The following is a 21,233-nucleotide window of genomic DNA, read 5'->3' as shown; positions in this document are numbered from 1 at the left end:
AATCAAGAACTTTTACAAAATGTAACAAAGTATTTTCAAAGATGTCTAAACATTCACCCTTCAGGTTAAATTCATTTTAAACAGCAAGAAATGGCTAATCAAATGAAAAAATTCCTCTTTTGTACGGCAAATCAATGATAATAAGTATTGAAAAAAAAACAGTTTATCTTACTTGAAAAAAGGAATATAATGAACAAAGTTTGGTCCAAGTGGGGCTTGAACTTACGCCTTCCTGAAAAATTGGTTAAAGTAGACTTATGGTAGGAATGGAATACCCTTCAAAAAAGGAGGTACATTATCAAGGGTCCGTCAATTTTCCTAATCATTGTATTAGGGAAGGAACAGGACTAGACCATAATCATTAACAGTCCGGTTTGTAGCGGGTTTCCCTCATACCGACAAGAAAATCACCCCATCTGATCAGTGTTCATTCGGCTGTGCATATCGAAGTATAGATGTTGTGTTTGTTACCTTTATACTTTATCTGATATTATGTCCCTCAATGTTTATTATTGCTACACTGAAAACATATATAAACCGTTATGGCACGCCAGTTGCTCAATAAAAATGTGAACTCAAGTTCATGATCGAAAAACTATTAATTACCTCTCATGAGCAGAACCGAGTCTGCTATTATGTTGTTTTGTTGCATTCGTTGCTTCCATGCATCTTTTTTATACAGGTTTTATTTCTTTTAAAGCAAGGTACATGGACACCAAAACTGACGCCTGGGTTGTGTAGGATAATTCTCCATATACTTCATATAGGGAAGCTAAAAATGACAAAACCATTTCCGAATCTTTTTTTTTATTGCATGATACTGTACAGAGATTAACGGTATGACTTCTGGTATCTGGCTCTTGGACCGGGTCCTCCAAATTTCTTGGGCTCGCACCGTCTGGGATCGGCAACCAGCAGACTCTTGTCATAAGCAATCAACAGGTCCTTGATTTCTTTCTTTGAGGCCTCGTCAACATCTGAAATATATCGAAATGTACTTCTTTCAACACCTTTATTATGATCTACTGCCTACTTTTAATGGAGCCCAAGATTTCTCTAAAATACTGTACAAATCACAAATTTACCTACCCGTTATGGACACATACAAGTCTATGTCAATGTACATCTAGCTGGGACATAAGCTCATACACCTAACCACTTGACCATGAGCTATTATTTACAAATGTAGATAACTAGTGGTAGTTAGAGGAAGATGACAAAATTTGTACTTTCATACCTGTTGCATTCATTTTTAAAATAGCACAAAACCGAATTACTGCTCCAAATCCCCATCCCCTAGTCTATAAGACTTAAGTAACACTTCAGAGCGATTCTGACAAAAGTTATTCTGCAACTTCTTATAAATAGCATCATCATTGTGTTACAATATACAAACACCTACAAAACTCTATATCCTATATTTACATAAAATTTACCCAAGGTTCTTACCATAGACCTCTAACTTTCAAAAGCTGCTATACTTATACTGATTTTAGCAGATCGTATCTGTAATAATGACCCGGAACACCAGAAACCAAACATATGCCTTTCCATCACAGGTATTTTCCCAAATGTTATCAGAATGTAACAAAATCTTTTTACAGATTTACCTAAGAATTCCTTTTCATAGTACGCAGCCATTTTACTGATCAACAGATTATAATTTAAAAAGAAGACAAATTTTACACATTGTAACTACTTGAAAAATTAAAGTGCTTCACTTCTTAAGAATAAACATTGTTTACTGCCTTAAAATCTGACCATTCACTGCAAACTAGTTTGGATACAAGTAACACATCAGTGCGATTCTGACAGAAAGTTATTGTGCAACTTTTTTTAAATCAGTATCATCATTTGTGTTTATCTTAAATATAATGTGCATCTTATCCTTTCTACAGATTTGGACAAACTATCAAAACCAATGCTTTGCACACAGACTGAATTCCAGACTCGTACACTAAACCACCTCTATCAGAAATTACGACAAGAATGGAGATGCACACAGCAGGTCAATGAAACAAGTTATCACCAGTTTATCATGATGTTTCAAGCACCCTCTTGATACAAACAACTTTTTCCTCTGAATGTATGTATGTAGTGTGTGTTAAAAGTAAGCTTATATTAATTCACAGTGATCACTCAGCAGTAAAATTTGAAAAAGATGGTTTAAAACCAGCCAGCTAGTAGTTTTCAATTTTACTTAAAAAAATTTCGGCAGTATCTTTATGATATACAAGCTATGGGAATCACCCAGCATCTGGCTTATAATAAACCACTCTGATCTGTAAGCTTCAATCATGATTAAATTTACTTACATTTCTGGTAGTAGGCAACCAAAGACTTGGAGATGGCCTGTCTGATAGCTGTAATTAGAAGTAGAAGTTAATTAATATTTAAATCTTTCCAATATTTTTCACATTTTATTTTAACATGTATAACCCATGCATTAAGATTTCAAAACTACAGTGTAACAAAGTTATGCACACATCAGAGTAAATGTATCAGCATCATAAACTATGACGGCAGTTCCTATCAAGACACAATGGTTCATCATGTGTGTGCATGTTACTTGCATACATGTTACTAACATTTTAAGCAAAAGACTGCAATTTGTCACCATTAATATTTTTGCCAGATTAACACTTCCAAAACAAACCTGGGAAATTATTAACCCTTACCAAGCTGGACACAATTGATTCTGCCTTTGCGACCAGTGTAGATCATGATCAGTCTGCACTTCTGTGCAGTCTGATCAAGATCTGCACTTTTCACCATTCAGTCAGTATCTTTTTGGTAAGCATCCCTTTCAACATTTAATGGTACTGTCCAAACTGAAATAAGGACAAGTTCATTACAGAAATTTAGCAGGGTAATTAACATTATTACAGACACTCTGATTTCACTTGTAGAAAAATCACACCTCTACAACCATAATGAAAGAGGACAAGCTTTACAATATCATACAGTATAATTAATCAGATGCCACAGTCACCAGATCATTATGATTTTGACTTTTTAAATATTAACATCCAAACAATTTGAGTCATCTGCTGACCACATGAAGTTGGGAGGGGCCTTGGTGGCTGAGTGGTTAAATTTGTAATCTTCAAATCATTTGTCGTCAGTGCGCTGGGATCAAAACCCTGCTTGGGTTCACAATTTGGTTCATGCAAAGAATCCATCCTTATGGAAGGTCAATTGTTCTACACGAGTGCTTGCCCGTGATGAAATCACAGCTTAAGGAGCATTTGGTGTCTTCCTCCACCATCAAAAGGTGTAAAGTGCAATATGACCTACAACTGTGTCTGTGTGACGTTAAGCCAAACAATACTATACAATAAGTATGACAACAGTAAGCCAAAAAGAAGTTTGAACATTGTAGTCCTAAGCAATCTCCATTTACTGTCAGATACCAGATGGTCTTTCAACCAACAATGAATAAACTTTTTCAATAAAAAAGTTTAACATCCAGATAGTGACACAGCACAAATTTTTGTACAAACTGTTAACATAAAGACTTCCACACATCAGAGTAATTGTATCAGCATCATAAACTATGACGGCAGTTCCTATCAAGACACAATGGTTCATCATGTGTGTGCATGTTGCAGCTTGAACAAATAGCACTGCTGGGCAGAGCTGACCTCAAAATCTAGGGTCATTCGCTAACGAAGAGCAATGTGCCTGCCAAATTTAAGGGTCGTAGGTCAAGTAATTCTCATTGATAGAAATAGTTTGTGTAGTCACCATGACCTTCACCTTGGACCCTCTGTCCTCAAAATTACACGAGCATTGTGCCAGGAAAATTAGTGGATTGTACGTGAATGCATTTCTAAAACTGTTTGTACAGTCAGTGTAACCTAGACATACCGGTACTTAGAAAAGGAACCAAAACTGAAACTGGCAGTAATATCTACCTGTATTTATGTTATACAACACAAAAATTCTTCAAAACGTATCAACTTACCATAGATTTGCGCAACATGACCACCACCCCTGACTCGTACACGTATATCAACTCCAGCAAACTTCTCTTTTCCCAGCAAAAGGAATGGTTCTTGAAGCTGAAAATATACAGTACATAGTTTTAATTAAAATTTCAAATTTACTTACAAGCTAATTGGCCCTGTAAAAGATAAACAGTATAAGCTTGCATTCTTTACACCAGTGTTCAAGAAACAGAATAGAACAGTCATTGGTTTTGTCTGAAATACTGAAAAACATTTTGTATTAAAGGTACAACTATGAAGTAAGGGAGCCTATACCGACTCTTCATTCACGAGGAAAATGTTAGGTCACTTCAGCGAGTGTGTAATCATAATCATTGTTAAATCATTGCCATAGAAGTCGGTTAGCATTCACTATCATCACTAGTGACCAATTTAATGTTTTATGTTTTTTTATCCTCAGCACATGATATCATCAAAGAAATCATTTCTTTCATCTGAAAATTCTTGCCTACCTAGCAGGAAAAGACATTATCTGGGCAGGAGATTGCCTTACCTTTTTCCTAGCAAAAATATAACCTACATGTGCATATATATAATATCATAGTAAACAGGCAATTTTTAATTTACAATAACTTTGTTTTTGTTGCAATAATAATATTAACTGTAGGTAGGAAAAATGATCTAACTTATCTGCTTGTGTAAAGCAAGTGTTTCTCCAACCCTTTGGACAGCATTGATAAAAACCTTGCTAGCCCTCGATTTTCCATTCCAAGCTGTCCCTCGGGTATGGGAAAACCCTGTCTTACACAGACAGGCATGTAAGATACTTATAATACTCATCTATATTGTTTGACCCTTGCAAATTAGTATTTTAAGTTCAACCTATTGTAATACCTGATTACGATTTACTACAAACAACCCATTACACCGTAAGTATTTAAACAATTCATCACAAGAAGTCAAAATTCACACTCAGAGCGCTGTGGAAGTTTTAATCAGCAACTTCTCATAAGCAGAACTGGATAAAACAGTTTCATCATCATGTGATGTATTCAAAGGTAAACAATAATTTGCAAGTAACCATACCATTCATGACCCATCATACCTATTTAATTCTATTCAATGCTACAATAAATAAATAGGATTTAATTCAGAAGTTCTTTAAAGTCAACACATCAGAGCGCTGTGGAAGTTTTAATCAGCACTTCTCATAAGCAGAACTGGATAAAACAGTTTCATCATTATGTGATGTATTTCAAAGGTAAATAAGAATTTGCAAGTAACCATACCATTCATGACCTACCATACCTATTCAATGCTGCAATAAATGAATAAATAGGATTTAATTTAGGAATTTTTTAAAGTCAACACATCAGAGCGCTGTGGAAGTTCTAATCAGCAACTTCTCATAAGCAGAACTGGTTAAAACAGTTTCATCATCATGTGACTATATATCCTGTAATAAAACCAGCCATGTTTCAAAAAGGCAAATATTTTCACGAGCCTTGACAAAAGTTTCGGAGAAAAAAAAAATACTGTTAATATTATATTTTATTATCATGGTCATTCATTGTACTTTTATAGCGTAATTTTTTTTATTACATTTCCACAGCTTCATCAACACAATCAAAAAGTCATGACCTGTCACCCTAAATATTTACACATCTGGACCAAGCAACATAAGCCATCCACTACTTAAATTGGATGATTTTGTTTTACAAAACCTAAAGGCTATGTTGTTGAGTCAGGTAAAAATTGCACTCTGCCACTAGATAATACCAGTCTGTGCTTTTATTGAAAAGTTAGAATATTTTCAATTTGTGACCCAGTTGAGAGCTAATCCCCTGGATTTCTTTAGCAACTTGGTCCAGTGTGCCGAGAAAGATTTTATTTGCAAATACTGAATGACAAAATTTTATAATTTAACAATATTAATCCTTCAGTAAACCAAGCAGCTGATGTCAAAGTAAGATGGAACTGTACTGAGAAAATCTTCAAAGAGAGATCAATTCAGATAGTGTAAAATAATCACTGAAAGTCATTGCCATAGAACTTATTTAATATTGCATTTTCATCATCAGTGATCATGAAATCTATGTATGCACAACTGTAGAACGGACCAACAAACCAGAGAGGACAGAATATGTCCGTCATTTAGAATGATCTGAGGCTGGAAGAGAAGTATTGAGAAATCTCCTGACTTAACTGGAAAAGAAATACCTGCCATTGTTCAACGGCGAATAATTTATTCTTCATTGCTGTACTTAATAACAAGATATTTCCAGTACACTGCATCAGAAATATGTCAAAACATCAGAGCGCTGTGGAAGTTTTAATCAGCAACTTCTCATAAGCAGAACTGGATAAAACAGTTTCATCATTATTTGACAAATGTCAAGGTTTCATTTTACCCATAACTAGTAATGTTAAATCATGATCAAATAATGTATTAATAAAACATGCATTTTCTATTCAAACACATCAGAGCGCTGTGGAAGTTTTAATCAGCAACTTCTCATAAGCAGAACTGGTTAAAACAGTTTCATCATCATGTGACTATATATTCTGTAATAAAACCAGCCATGTTTCAAAAAGGCAAATATTTTCACGAGCCTTGACAAAAGTTTCGGAGAAAAAAAAAATACTGTTAATATTATATTTTATTATCATGGCCATTCATTGTACTTTTATAGCGTAATTTTTTTATTATTTCCACAGCTTCATCAACACAATCAAAAAGTCATGACCTGTCACCCTAAATATTTACACATCTGGACCAAGCAACATAAGCCATCCACTACTTAAATTGGATGATTTTGTTTTACAAAACCTAAAGGCTATGTTGTTGAGTCAGGTAAAAATTGCACTCTGCCACTAGATAATACCAGTCTGTGCTTTTATTGAAAAGTTAGAATATTTTCAATTTGTGACCCAGTTGAGAGCTAATCCCCTGGATTTCTTTAGCAACTTGGTCCAGTGTGCCGAGAAAGATTTTATTTGCAAATACTGAATGACAAAATTTTATAATTTAACAATATTAATTCTTCAGTAAACCAAGCAGCTGATGTCAAAGTAGGATGGAACTGTACTGAGAAAATCTTCAAAGAGAGATCATTTCAGATTGTGTAAAATAATCACTGAAACTCATTGCCATAGAAGTCGGTTAATATTGCATTTTCATCATCAGTGATCATGAAATCTATGTATGCACAACTGTAGAACGGACCAACAAACCAGGGAGAACAGAATATGCCGTCATTTAGAATGATCTGAGGCTGGAAGAGAAGTATTGAGAAATCTCCTGACTTAAATGGAAAAGAAATACCTGCCATTGTTCAACGCGAATAATTTATTCTTCATTGCTGTACTTAATAACAAGATATTTCCAGTACACTGCATCAGAAATATGTCAAACACATCAGAGCGCTGTGGAAGTTTTAATCAGCAACTTCTCATAAGCAGAACTGGATAAAACAGTTTTATCATTATTTGACAAATGTCAAAGTTTCATTTTACCCATAACTAGTAATGTTAAATCATGATCAAATAATATATTAATCAAACATGCATTTTCTATTCAAACACATCAGAGCGCTGTGGAAGTTTTAATCAGCAACTTCTCATAAGCAGAACTGGATAAAACAGTTTCATCATCATGTTCCTAAGACAAACCTCATAGGGCATCTTGTCTTTACAGCTGGTTTAAAGTTAAACAACTTAAACCTTGAAAAGATCAACTGTATAATTTTTGTGCTTTAGATACACTGAAATTTTCTGGCACTGACTGTCACTTCATGTCTTGTGTATTTTAATCTGAAGATCACCTCAGTGTGTGTAACAAAGACAATCACCATGTATCATTGATATTCAGGAGAATTTTCATCATTGGTGATCAGGAAATTGCACTTGATGCTCTGATCTGTAGATTGTGCCAACAAATCAGGGAAGACTTATTATACAGTCATGTACAAATATTTGTTCTTCAGTGCATTACTCAACAAGATGCGTGATTGTTTTTTTTAATTTTCAAAACAACCTGTGGCTTTCTGAAGGGAAAAATCCAAATCATTTGATTTTCATGATAACAGGCAAAGTACATATTTGCAAGAACTGATGCCACTGTCCTTATGAATTCGGCACCTCATTAAAAGTAAACGTAATTAATGCAACATAATTATCAGTCCATAACAGCTGTGAGAGTTGTGAATTTGAAGCAACATGGGGGTAACTGGGGTTGAAAAATCGTTAAAATTATTCACTATGCATATTATGGAACATTTTCTTCCGACAGGAAAATAGAACCTTCTTCAAGGGATAATGTAACAATTTCAGGGGGAAAATATAGCTGTTTTTGGCATGGGGAATGGCCTGTATTCCGCTGTAACCCCCGCCCCCAACACAAAAGGTCACTGAAGATATTACAGAAATATGTCAACACATCAGAGCGCTGTGGAAGTTTTAATCAGCAACTTCTCATAAGCAGAACTGGATAAAACAGTTTCATCATTGTTTGACCCTTAGAAAGTACTGTGTGCCATAAAAGTCAGTGTCACTTTCACCATAATAAATAATGTAAAATCAAGTTCATCTGTTATGCCAATAAAACATACATTTCCTAGTCAAACCCATCAGAGCGCTGTGGAAGTTTTAATCAGCAACTTCTCATAAGCAGAACTGGATAAAACAGTTTCATCATCTTTTGACATGTCAAAATTTCATTTTAACCATAATTAGTAATGTTAAATCATGACCAACTGACATCCATTTCCTAGTCAAACACATCAGAGCGCTGTGGAAGTTTTAATCAGCAACTTCTCATAAGCAGAACTGGATAAAACAGTTTCATCATCGTGTTCCCTGGGGGCGCGCTGTCGGACCCCAATGATGCCAAATGCGCAGTTTTACATAATCTGGCGCTAATTTGGATCAACTGGCAGAAGTTTCTGGCGACAACAAAGCAAAGATCGGGCCGAGACTTGTTTTTCAATGACATCAAGATCATCGCTGTAAAGTTGGCCACTTCGCCTAATTATCGCCTTCGGGCAAAATCCGAATCGCTGAGTTTTTCAGACTGTTGTAATCTGTTTACTTGAAGTTGTAAACTTGATGCACACACAGCATAATACAACAGATGTAAATTTTCGATAAATCCATGATTAACTCCGCCTACTTGCCTGTCAAATTTCAACCAATCGTAGCGTTAATATCCCATTGTACTTTATCAATATTGTAAGCCGCAGCAATTTTGAAAATTTCCAATCGGTATTATCAATCGGCATGTAAAAAGCCGATAATTAATTAATTTTATCAAGTGACTTAAACCAACCTCCTTCAACATGATCTTATGCATCAATCGTATGTTATTTCTTGATTTTATTATAAATTACATCAAAATTTATTTCAAATACGGCCAATTTCTATAAATGAAACCGATTCCGCGGACTTCTGATATTGTAAAACGATCACCAAGTTTGGTATTGTTTTCGAAAATATTAATAAATAAATCAATTAAATGTATTTATTTAGAAACTGTATATTAATTTGAAGATCACCTCAGTGTGTGTAACAAAGACAATCACTTTGTATCATTGATATTCAGGAGAATTTTCATCATTGGTGATCAGCATTTTTCACTTGATGCTCTAAACTGTGAAATGTTCAGGATACAATTTTATAGCATAATCACAGACCAAAGTTTGCTCTAGATGGCCATCTTTATTTATTTGGGTTTTACGGCGCACCAACACAGTATAGGTTAAATGGGGCCAATCAGGACTACAAATTTTGGTTCCACATCTCATTTACATCCAAATAAAAACATGAGGTATGGAATCAAAATTTGCATACCTGCTGGAATCACAGAGTTACAGCAAAACCAAGTGTTATGACCCTATTAGTCGCCTCTTACGATCATGCAAGGGTAAGGCAGTGGTTCCAATTCTTTTCTTACATAGATCGTCCCAGACCCACATGGTGCAGATGGCCATCATGTGTGTCCATAGGACACTGGTACATCCACATCCTGTCACTGTTTGGTCATACGTTATTTGTGGACAATGCAAAACTAAGTTAACTTTCATATTACCTTGGGTTTGAGGTGTGACTTGTTGGGGTAGGGGGGTATAGATGCTACAAATTAAGAAACACCAGATGGAACTGAACAATTTGTGACAGTGGGAGAGGGGTGGGTGATAAATCTCAAATAAACTCAGTGCTCAACTTCACATGCCGAACTACATTCCTATGAGTTGTATGACTCCAGGTCAAACACTTTTGTAGATGTGTGACACAAATTTTTGGACCCTTTATGCATAGTTTTTGACTAACACAAGGGCCATAACTCAGGTCTGGCCAACTGAAATCCCAAACAAAACCAGATGTGCACAACTTCACATGCTGAATGACAATCCTAAGTTTAATTACTCTAATCCAAATACTTCTAGAGATACAGGTGACACAAACTTTAGGCCCTTAATGCATACAACATGTATTTTGATTGCCAAGGGCTGTAACTCAAATCTTACTGAACAAAATCCCAAACAAATCCAAGGTGCACAACTTCACATGCTGAAAAACAATTCTGTTTCATGACTCTAAGGTAATATACTTCTTGAGGTATGCACCACACAAATTCAGACTGACCTCTGGATGGATAGACAAGGGTAAATCCAAGTGCCCCCACCCCCTAATTTTGAGGGGCACAAAATTGTTTGCTGTCATGTATCAGAAAATAACCTTTAATTTTCTGTTACAAGAAGTTGGTAACAGTTTACAACAGGCCTTACAATCGGAGATGCTTTCTAGCATTTACTAATTTCCACCAAATAAATGATCACTTCAGAGAGTGTGTAAAGTAATCACTGACATTCATTGCCATAGAAGTCGGTTAATTTTACATTTTCATCACAAGTGATCATGTTTAGTTACTAATTCTTCCAATCAGCAGTTTTGACTAGAAAGAATTATCAACATTGTCATCAGAAATATATATCAACACATCAGAGCGCTGTGGAAGTTTTAATCAGCAACTTCTCATAAGCAGAACTGGATAAAACAGTTTCATCATTGTGTGACATTTTAAGCCATGATACTGACATATTCATACATTGCATTTGACTTGATTCATCATTCTGTCACACCGACCCCACTGCGTTTTATGTAAGCAACCTAAATATTCTCTAAAAAGAATACCTTGAGAAAATATCTACAGGATTATATTTATACGAAAACATTTGTGATGTCCACATCAGAGCGCTGTGGAAGTTTTAATCAGCAACTTCTCATAAGCAGAACTGGATAAAACAGTTTCATCATTGTATGACAATTTCTTAAAACATGTTATCAAAACAGTACAAATATCACTACTGAATACAAAATATTCTTCAAAGTTTTACTGAGAATACCATCACCAGTTTTGAATCCCATCATTGGATGGTTAAATACTGTTAAGGTTTTCACTAGTCGACGGTAAAACGACTGGTTCATACTCGTCTACAACTGTTTTCTCTTTCTTTGAAAGCACTGTACATAACATATACCTTAAGTGTCAACACATCAGAGCGCTGTGGAAGTTTTAATCAGCAACTTCTCATAAGCAGAACTGGATAAAACAGTTTCATCATTGTGTAACTCTAGAGTTCTAAGCTAATTTCTGCTAAAATTAAAAGTATGTCTCGAAAAGGACAAGTTTGCAAATTAACCGTCACATTACATTCAAAAAGTTATGCAACTACCTGGTAAAGCTCAAATTTGTGGGGAATGCTCTAGTTATAGCCTACAAATTGTATAATGATCACCTCAGTGTGTGTAACAAAGACAATCACATTGAATCATTGATATCTTGGAAAAGTTTCATCACTGGTGATCACAAAACTTTAAACCATATATATTTTGTTCTGAAAAACAAATTTCTGGCATATATATCAAATGAATACTGTGAGATCATTTAAATTCGCTGGCATGAAATTTCGCGCAAGCGTGAAGGACTGTTTCGCGCAGGCTTAAATTCGCGCATTTTCAATTTTAGAAAGGGAAAATATAATAAAAAAATAATAATAGCGCGGTCTTAAATTCGCGCATCGGTCCTAGTGCGAAATACGTGAAAATTCGTCCTACGCGAATAAAAATGATTTCACAGTATAAGGATATTTGATGGGTATCTATATACATTGACAAGACTTTAATAATGATTACTACCGACGTTAATCTTGTGTGGAACAAACAACCGTATGTCCAAAATCACCTTTTTGTATAAAATTTAATCATGTAAAAACTTTCATTTATTTTCTATTACTTCAATACTAAGAAAGATCACTTCAGAGAGTGTGTAAAGTAATCACTAACATTCATTGCCATAGAAGTCGGTTAATTTTACATTTTCATCACAAGTGATCATTGATTAACAATTATTTCTCCCCACTTTTCTACATCGTTACTTCTAAATTAGTATTTCTTTCTGTTTTGGATGAATGGTGGCAGGGCCTATTAGGAGGGGAGAATAGAGCAAAAATGACTAAATAAAGGGAAAATCACATCGTACTTAAAAATATTTTCATAAATATGTTACACTTGAAAAGAAAATGACTTTAGGCATACTATTTTATGTTTTATAATAGGTATGGTTTACATTATTATGTAGATGTACTAAGAGTTCTATTCGGATTATGAAAAAAAAAATTGGAGGATTTTTTATCAAACATACATTCTGTATTGGAGAATTGGGTAAAAACAACTTTAACTGAATAAGGTTTCACATTAGTACATAATTATGGTTTATATCAAAACTGTGTCAACACATCAGAGCGCTGTGGAAGTTTTAATCAGCAACTTCTCATAAGCAGAACTGGTTAAAACAGTATCATCATTGTGTGACTCTTCTTGTACCTTTTGAAATGATGTAAAATATCAAGAGAGTAATTAGAAGAAAGTACATGTAATATTGTGAAAACTGATCATGCTATTTCTTCAGTCACATAGTTCTCCGATATCAGTCCAATGTTGTTTTATTTAGACAGAAATATCGAAATCATGTCAAGTGACTTTCAAGAAGCAGAATCGCAATTTTGTCTCCATCAAAACAAAGATCACCTCAGTGTGTGTAACAAAGACAATCACTGTTCATCAATGTTTTAGGAATAATTTCATCAATGGTGATCAGGAAAACATCAGTCAACATTAATGCCATTTATGTTCAAGCAGAAAATTAAAACTTGTCTTCTTACCCAACGGGGACTACATGCCAGATTACCTAAAAACACTGTATTTTAAGCCTAAATAACTGTTATCAAAACTGATGCTGAGAAATGATATTGCCACATCGATCAATAGAATGTAGAACATTCTGAACCCCCACAAGAAGAAACTACAGCACACATCAGAGCGCTGTGGAAGTTTTAATCAGCAACTTCTCATAAGCAGAACTGGATAAAACAGTTTCATCATTGTGTGATGTTTAAAAGCACAATACTGGCATATTTATATATCTATCACACGACCACCACTGTGTTTGATGTAAAAGGAACAATACCTTGAGAAAAGATCTACAGACGTAAGACATATTATATCTATATATGAAAACAAAGTGATGCACACATCAGAGCGCTGTGGAAGTTTTAATCAGCATCTTCATAAGCAGAACTGGTTAAAACAGTTTCATCATTGTGTACTGTGCATAAAGTTATCCAAGTGTGATCACTTTTGACTAGACAGATAATGCATATTTTAATATTTTTTTTAGTCTGAGCAGTTTCAAGTGACTGATGGCTGAATATAGTGAGTCAGTCTATGTAACGTGATGGCAGTATGTTTTGTCTTTATTGTTCCACTGTACCTTGTATCGGAGGATCTCTGGCTCCATCTGTTCTATTGGCCTTCCATTTATCTTCACCAGTCCACTACCTCTCTTACAGTGAGCAACTGCTGTTGCTGTTTTCTGCAAAAATTTAAAAAAAGATCAAATTACTTCCTGTTATATTTCCTTTGTGGAAATTGTAGCAGGGAGATGCCATGGGTATCAACAAATAATGTATATGGTTACCTATTCTCCAAATCTAGAATGTAAAAGCCTACCAAACATTTATGTAATAATTACACTTGTAATTTCAGGAATATTTCTCGCCCCTGGGAAAAACAAGCCAACCCCGATGTAACTGGTAGTTCATATAAATTATGCTGTAAAGTAACATAAAAGCAGACTTGATGCAAAATGTATGATTAAAACAATTTATTCTTACTTTAATATGTATCATCACTATGTTAACTATTTTTGATGTTTTTATGGTGTACCAACACAGTACAGGTTATATTTTGCCAAACAGGACTGAAGATTTGGTTTCATTTCTCATAACACCAAAGTACGAGAATGAATTAAAACTTATATACCTGCTGAAATTCCAGTGTGCGACATTAACGGTAGCCCGATCGCCAATGGCTACGAAAATTCGGCTCGGGCGACAGAAAATCGGCAGACCGTAGCCCGTTGGGCTATGAAAAATTCTGAGGAATAAATTTACCAAAAAGATCAATGCAAACGTGGGAGCAAAATAGTTGCTTTGAAGCTTCAAACTTCGCTCAAATCCAATCTCAAAGCGAATTCAAGTCGCCCGAATTTTCTTTTGGATGCGCACCTGCTAATCTTTTAACAATTTTACCATGTCATAATGTGCGTTGAATACACATACACACTCGCCGATAGCATAATTTAAGCTCCGCCTACTTCAGGTACTTGTGAGATTTTCGCGAGAAGTGTGAAAGCAAATCAAATTATCGGTTTCACCAGAGGCAATTGTAATAGGCCAATCAGCGCCGCGGTTACGTCTTTGATACTTAGCATTTAATTGTCAACACGTGCGAGTCGTTTTCTAAAGAATTGTCAATTACATATGCGATTAATTGGAATTATAGACACAATTATTTGGTATCCATGGTAAAAGAACGACATGTGAAGTATTAACTTCGTAAAACTAACTTTGATGGATGAATTGATTTGAATACCAGTATGTATTTCTAGGTTTGACACAGTTTACTTTGTTTTATTCGAATGAGAAACTGTTCACACAAGTGTTGACTCGGTATAAATCAGCATGCCCACTCATTTTTAAAGTTGAGGGTACATGTACCCCCTGCTTTTGCAAAATAGGGGTACACTTCAAAATTTGGGGGTACACTACATGGCAGATCTGAAAATTTTCTATTTAACTACTGAAATTTGTATATTACATGTTTTTTTGTTTGTTTTTTGTTGTTGTTTTCTTCATACAGAACTCTCGTGGGTGGGGTATAACAGATGAGATAATTTTAGAAAATGTAAAATGTTTTTCCAAAGTTAAGATAGGAAATTCTGAATCAAAACACCCCTCCCTATATTATACTAAATATAAATAATTTTTCAGCAAGGTTCATGTATTCCCAATTTCGTGAACGGAACACGATTCGTCCGAAATAACATACAGTCAACTGAAGACTGGTAAAATTCGTCCATCAATAATAAATGGCCAAACTATTACAGATATGCAATGTGTATCAAAATTGCAGTTAAATATCGAAAAATAAAATACTGTTAACCTTTTGCTGGGTTTATTAAAGCTAAAATGCCTTTTTGCGTTTCGTATCCATTCTTTTTTTGCACACGACCCGTATGACGTCCGACTAAAACATTTACCAAACCCCTCTATACAGCTGACAATTACGCCGAGAATTCGGTGATGGAAAAGAAATTATAACGTTCGTGGACCGGATCTGCGTTTTAGACCATACCAAACAATTGGCAAGTGCGCGATGAAATAAACAGCGATATTGCAGCTGAACTAGAGTTCCGAATCTCTGCGTGCATGTACCCCCAACAAGTGATTTTTATGCGTGCATTTGATATTTTGTACGTGATTCACGTACTGCAGTGCGTGAATGGGCATGCTGTAAATGTGTATGGTAAAATGATGTAACTAAGAAAATGAGTGGTCATTGAATCAATTCACAGCGTCGAGGTAGAAATATAAAAATTAATGGAGTCTTCCAACTTCTCCCTAAAGTCTCCCCACTTCTCCTTAAATCAGTTTGAGGGATAATTGACTTCTCCCAAAAAAATAATGGGCATAGCGAGACCCCTGGTCAGTCTACTGCCAAGCTATTTCTTGTCTACCATGTCTACAAAGCTGTTTAGATCTCTTTTCATGACTGTGTCTTTGACTTTCTGCACAATTTTGTGAACACTGTTTTAGATTTTGAAATCAATTCTGAAAAACCCATATAAATTTCTGAAATATATCAATATTCACCAACCTACAGCAGTATATTGAAAGAAATTAAATATTACTAGAATGAAAGTCTTGTTCATTCTTGAGCGAAAAATTAGTGGGGCTACGAAAAATTCTGTCGGGCTACAAAAAATTGGAAGTCCGTAGCCCCATTGGCTTACGGTGTTAAAAAGTTAATGTCGCACACTGAAATTCTATTTCTTTAAAAACACAATTTGTAGACTTTTCTTGTTGCAGTATTTTCTAATATGTAAGTGTTTGCAGGGCCCTCGTTTGCCGATTTTTGGGGCCGAAATTCGGCCCCCTTCCTCCCTTGAAATAGTATGTTTTTTTCCTCCCAAGTGTAGAAAAATTCCCCCTCGAAAGAAAAAAAAAATCAAGAAAAAAATCGATACCCGATAGTCTTAGGATCGTCTCGTAACTTAATGGGCCTGATAAAGTTCAGGGGTTCCATTTGACCCGGGAACCCGGGTCCGGGAGATTTTCAAAAGACGCTCAAAGGACCCGGCATGATAATTGCCTGTGCGTCACTTGGGACCCGGAGACATTTTCCTTTGATAATCCTTCCTCTTATCAGTCATTTCCTACAGTAAAACTATGTCCACGATAAACACGTGTATTCAAAATAAACACTCGCGGTCATGCCCTCCTGCCTTTGATCTTCTGCTTAATTCCCGCCCTTTATCCTGTGGACATGCCACGCTGATTTTTCTTTATCAGCAAGTTACGTCACAGCGAGTGAACATAGGTAATGAGAATCAATGAAGTGTTAACATTAATTGATAAAGCGTTACCCGTATTGAGCCTGCATACTGTCAAAAAAGGCGCCAATTATTATCGTAATTAAGTGACCAGCTGATTACCGAGCATGTGAAAAGTGTCCTGCATGATTTCTTCATGCAAACTTTAAATTAGATCATTGTTTAATGATTGTACCTTAATATCAACGAGAAAATCCACAAATTTAAATGAATTTGGAAAGTAAAAAAAAGTTTAGAATGTCCGTTCACGATTCTAATTACACCCGATGACATATGCAATTTTTCCAAAATTCACTACAAAAACTTGACTTTCAATGCAATTTTTAATGAAAAGTAGCATCATTATTTGAGGAACTATCTCTGGTTTACCTTAGTGGACCAAGTTAACTGGCAAAAACAACATTTCAGACGACATTCCAAAAGTGTACCAGTATCCGGATAGTATGTTTTTGGATACATTTTTACAGTGTTTTAGCACTTTTCTGCTAACAAACAAAAATATTGAAGAAAAACCTCATCAAATTAAAATGAATTTTGATAAAAATTCATTTACAATATGAGATTATATGACCTGAAACAGAAATTGTTATTATGCTGTAACATGTTCTTGGTTGTAGTAGCTATTAATTACCTAGTATTACTTTATAAGAAAATATAGTCAATTGTAGATGTGTTGGGGCAGGACTCTTGTATTTTGAAAAAGGACCCTTCAAAATTTGGACCCAAGGGTCCCGGGACTCTTGGGTTTTCAGGTTTAGTGGAACCCCTGGTTTTACTGATCCGTATAATACGCGCGTTTTTCAGTTCCCTGGATGCGTGTATGCAAAGTTACTTCCCTTTGAAAAAAATGTCCCATAATGCACATCATACTGTAAAAAGACCACGGATGCAACAGGGGCGAAATGCGCAAAAATAGATTTGCTTTTTAAGCAGCATGCTCTCAAAAAAACAAAAAAAAACTACTGTCACGGATACCGCTGTTTCATCAGGGCCAGACATGCAGTCAGGTAGATACGATGAAGGGAAGCCCTGCTCCGGCTGCTGCTGAGACAATGTCCCTGGATACTGCTAGTGCTACCGATAATGACGACATGTGAACCTCGATTGGATGTCACATAACTGATTTAATAAAAGAAAATAAAAGTTGCCTGTTTTCAATAGTTTATGTTCTGTACAATACTTCAGATATATTCACATTAGTTTGATATCTGTAATACTCAACTGACCTTAATTTAAGGGGTTATGATCAGATGTCATATCTCCAGAATGAATTCCCCCCTCCCTTGAAAACGACGCGAAATTCCCCCCTCCAAGGGCCCCGGCCCCAATCCCCCAAAATGTAGAGAGGGCCCTGGTTTGTGTATATATATATATCAGTGATGTTTTAAGGCCGTTTTTTGGGCCGAAATTCTGCTCCATTCCCTGTCTAAAAAGTATGATATTTTCCCCTATTTCTGAAAAAAATTCCCCTCAATTTTTTTTACATATCCCAACAGAGCTCCAGATAAGCTGCGTATTTACGCAATTAAAATTGCAGAAAACCCAATAGAATTCATAGTGTGCGTAATGAAACGGAAGTAAAATTCCTAATACCCAATTTATAAACAATAGCTTGCCTATCGCATTTTCCTTATTACTAGAACGGGTACGAGACTTTAACGCTAGATTTGACTGACTGGTTATACGTTACCGCAGAACAGGTTGCAATTTATCAGAAAAATCACAGGACCATGCATTCAGTCTGCTGTTCGGTGTTATTTGGATACTTTGTAAACAATTTTACGCCGATAAAATGTAAAAGAGTTGAAGAATAAACGTTGTTGCAGCACAAACTAATTAGTGGGATATTTTGCTATTCAACAATGAGAGTTATCTGTTTGTGACGATGTAGTGTCACCAATACTGGATGATATCTTTTGGGAGAATGCACATTGTGGTGACCATATCGTTCGGGATATTGTGGATGAACTGATCTCTGACTTCATTAAAAGTGAAAAAGAAAACAACAGTATGGAACAATTACATTCATTACAATTTTAAATACATTTTTGTATTAAACATTGAAGGGCGCCATTAAAGTACTTAGCTACTTAGTCAATCCTGTTCAATGATATATACCATGTATACTGTAAGCAAAAAATACTCTATTGTTAGTGCGAGATTGGTAAAATACCCAATTGGTTTTAGCAAATACCCAATTACTTCTGAAAAGGCTTGGTAATGATATTATTTTTACCCAATTCAAATTTCGAATACCCAATTCAGACAAAAAGTGATGGGTAAATACCCATTTGCACCAAAAGCTTATCTGGAGCTCTGTACATATCCTAACCAACAAAACTCCTTTCTAGATGTACATTTTAATGTAAACTGCTATTTAAAACATGTGACAACGTGTTTTAAATCATTTTCTTTCTTAGTGTAACATATTTATAAAAAATATTGCTTTTAACACAATGCAATTTTTCCGCTTTTTTTTAAAAGTGGTTACAGCGCAATTTTTCCCTCCTAGTCTACTTCACCACTATGATTGAACTTTTAACAGAAAAATTTAAATATAAATTGACACTTACTTTACGTCCAAAAACTTGGACTGCCTGCGAAGCTCCCTTCTGAGGCATCCTGAAATTTATTACAGTTTCTTTAAATAAAATTCAACGATTATCAGGTCAAAGATTAAAGAAAGTGTAATATTTACAGATGGTCTGCAAATTTACATATAATATATAAGTTTACAGAGTGTATCTAAACTGCTGAAATTACATTTTGTCTTCAAAATCGCAGCTTTATATTAACTGGTTTATAATTATAGAGTATGCATAAATAGGTCGTGTGTTTTAGCCATTTTTGTTGACCTTTGATTGTTTTAGCTTTTAAAGATATAAAAGAATGTTCATTTCAAAGACTGCTTATAGCTTAATTAACTGCTTAATGTGTGATGTCAGTGGAGTACAGCTTCGCACTGTGTACAGTTCAATACGATGCAAGACTGCTGAAAAACAGATTAATACATGAAAATGTGTTGATGCAATTTAAAAAGTTGATTGATTTCGTTATGAAATGTCGTATTTGAATGGGAAAACGGTTAATGGTATTTTCTCCCTTGTCTAGGGAGTAGTCATAGTTAAGTAGTATGGATTAATTGATTATTTTGACACCAGTACTGGCAGTAGTATTTTTATTTTAATTTGTATCATATGAAATGCTTAATAAATGGACCAAGTTAGAAAGAAATATGTTCATTTATTTTAAAAAAATATTAGGTTTTATGTCAAAAGCCTGATCTTACCAGCCTGTTTAGAATACCTTATATGCAACACAATAAGCTAGGTTTAAAAAATGTTTTCAAAAGTTAAAAAAATTTGGGGTAACATTTTCTGGAAATTGTGAATCAGGTGTTTGCAAGAGTTATCTTTCCTGTGGTTGTTGCTAGTTTATGGTTCAGAGGTTAAACTAAAATGTTTCAATTATCGTTATTTCATGCTAGATGAAAGGCAGTGGCTAGAGTAAGACAACCCGTACATGCCTAATGAATTAGTATAAACATCTAAATATTAACTACAGAGGCAAAGAACAAATATGAACCTAATTCCTCTTAATAAAATTATTCCCCCAAGTTTTGTACTTCGCGAAATTATGTGACAAATATGATTTAACCTCTTAAAATTCGTTCAAAAGAAAATTTACTCATTATCATAATTAAAACTTTCAATAAAAGAATAAAGTAATTAACATAACTAAGATTAAATCATATTATGTTTAATTTTTTCAAGCAATTTTAAGCAGGTTTAAAAATTCAGACCTGTGTTCAGCGGAAATGAAAACAAAAAGGAAGTGCAATGGGTCGCACACGTGCTTCGTGAAAGCGTTAAGTAAAACTTTTACCAAGTCTCTAGCGATGACTTCATCCAACGAGATCCCTTATGTCCAACTATGTTATTCTCATGAATCGAGATTATAAAACAGTAATAATGCAAAAAATATTGAAAAGGAATGGTATTATGTTCAAATGATGTATTATTTAAAAGCGGGGCAGATTCTTTCATAGATAAAATAGTGAGTAAAATAATAATGTTGCAGGCTCGGATTGACTGACACGTATTTTCACGGACGGTATATATATATAGTGCATGGAAATGCTTGCTACCGCCACGCACTCTAGCCTGGGGCTAAGCAGAACCCGTCATTAACCTAATATAAGTAAAACTTATTTCAGTATAAAACTGAGTTTTTATCATACACCCAGTGCAAACTAATGCTGGATATCTCAA

General features: G+C 34.9%; 1 protein-coding gene across 2 annotated transcripts; it reads right to left on the bottom strand.

Annotated features, from left to right (window-relative positions):
• Positions 1-790: 790 nt before the first annotated feature.
• LOC128550266 (40S ribosomal protein S16) lies at positions 791-20,885 on the bottom strand. 2 transcript variants are annotated; one of them, XM_053528945.1, is made up of 6 exons: positions 20,848-20,885; positions 19,536-19,584; positions 13,780-13,881; positions 3,968-4,064; positions 2,316-2,363; positions 791-977 (listed from the first exon to the last, which is right to left on the bottom strand). In XM_053528945.1, exons 1-6 carry the CDS (start codon positions 20,868-20,870, stop codon positions 832-834), a joined length of 465 nt encoding a protein of 154 aa, XP_053384920.1. In that variant the 5' UTR covers positions 20,871-20,885; the 3' UTR covers positions 791-831. The 2 variants fall into 2 exon arrangements, with proteins under 2 accessions (XP_053384920.1, XP_053384921.1); XM_053528946.1 differs by lacking the exon at positions 20,848-20,885 and adding an exon at positions 20,765-20,802.
• Between the last annotated feature and the right edge of the window lie 348 nt (positions 20,886-21,233).

Source organism: Mercenaria mercenaria, chromosome 17, assembly GCF_021730395.1.
Source record: "Mercenaria mercenaria strain notata chromosome 17, MADL_Memer_1, whole genome shotgun sequence".
Classification (NCBI taxonomy): Eukaryota; Metazoa; Mollusca; class Bivalvia; order Venerida; family Veneridae; genus Mercenaria; species Mercenaria mercenaria.
Note: the sequence above shows the minus strand (reverse complement) of the source record. Positions and strands in the feature narration are given on the sequence as shown.

Coding starts and splice junctions, on each gene's coding strand:
- LOC128550266 (XM_053528945.1), bottom strand. CDS start 20,870: ATGAAGTCATCGCTAGAGACTTG. Junction 4,065..13,779: donor CAGAGATCCTCCGATACAAG/GTACAGTGGAAC, acceptor GTATATTTTCAG/CTTCAAGAACCATTCCTTTT. Junction 978..2,315: donor GGTTGCCTACTACCAGAAAT/GTAAGTAAATTT, acceptor GATATATTTCAG/ATGTTGACGAGGCCTCAAAG.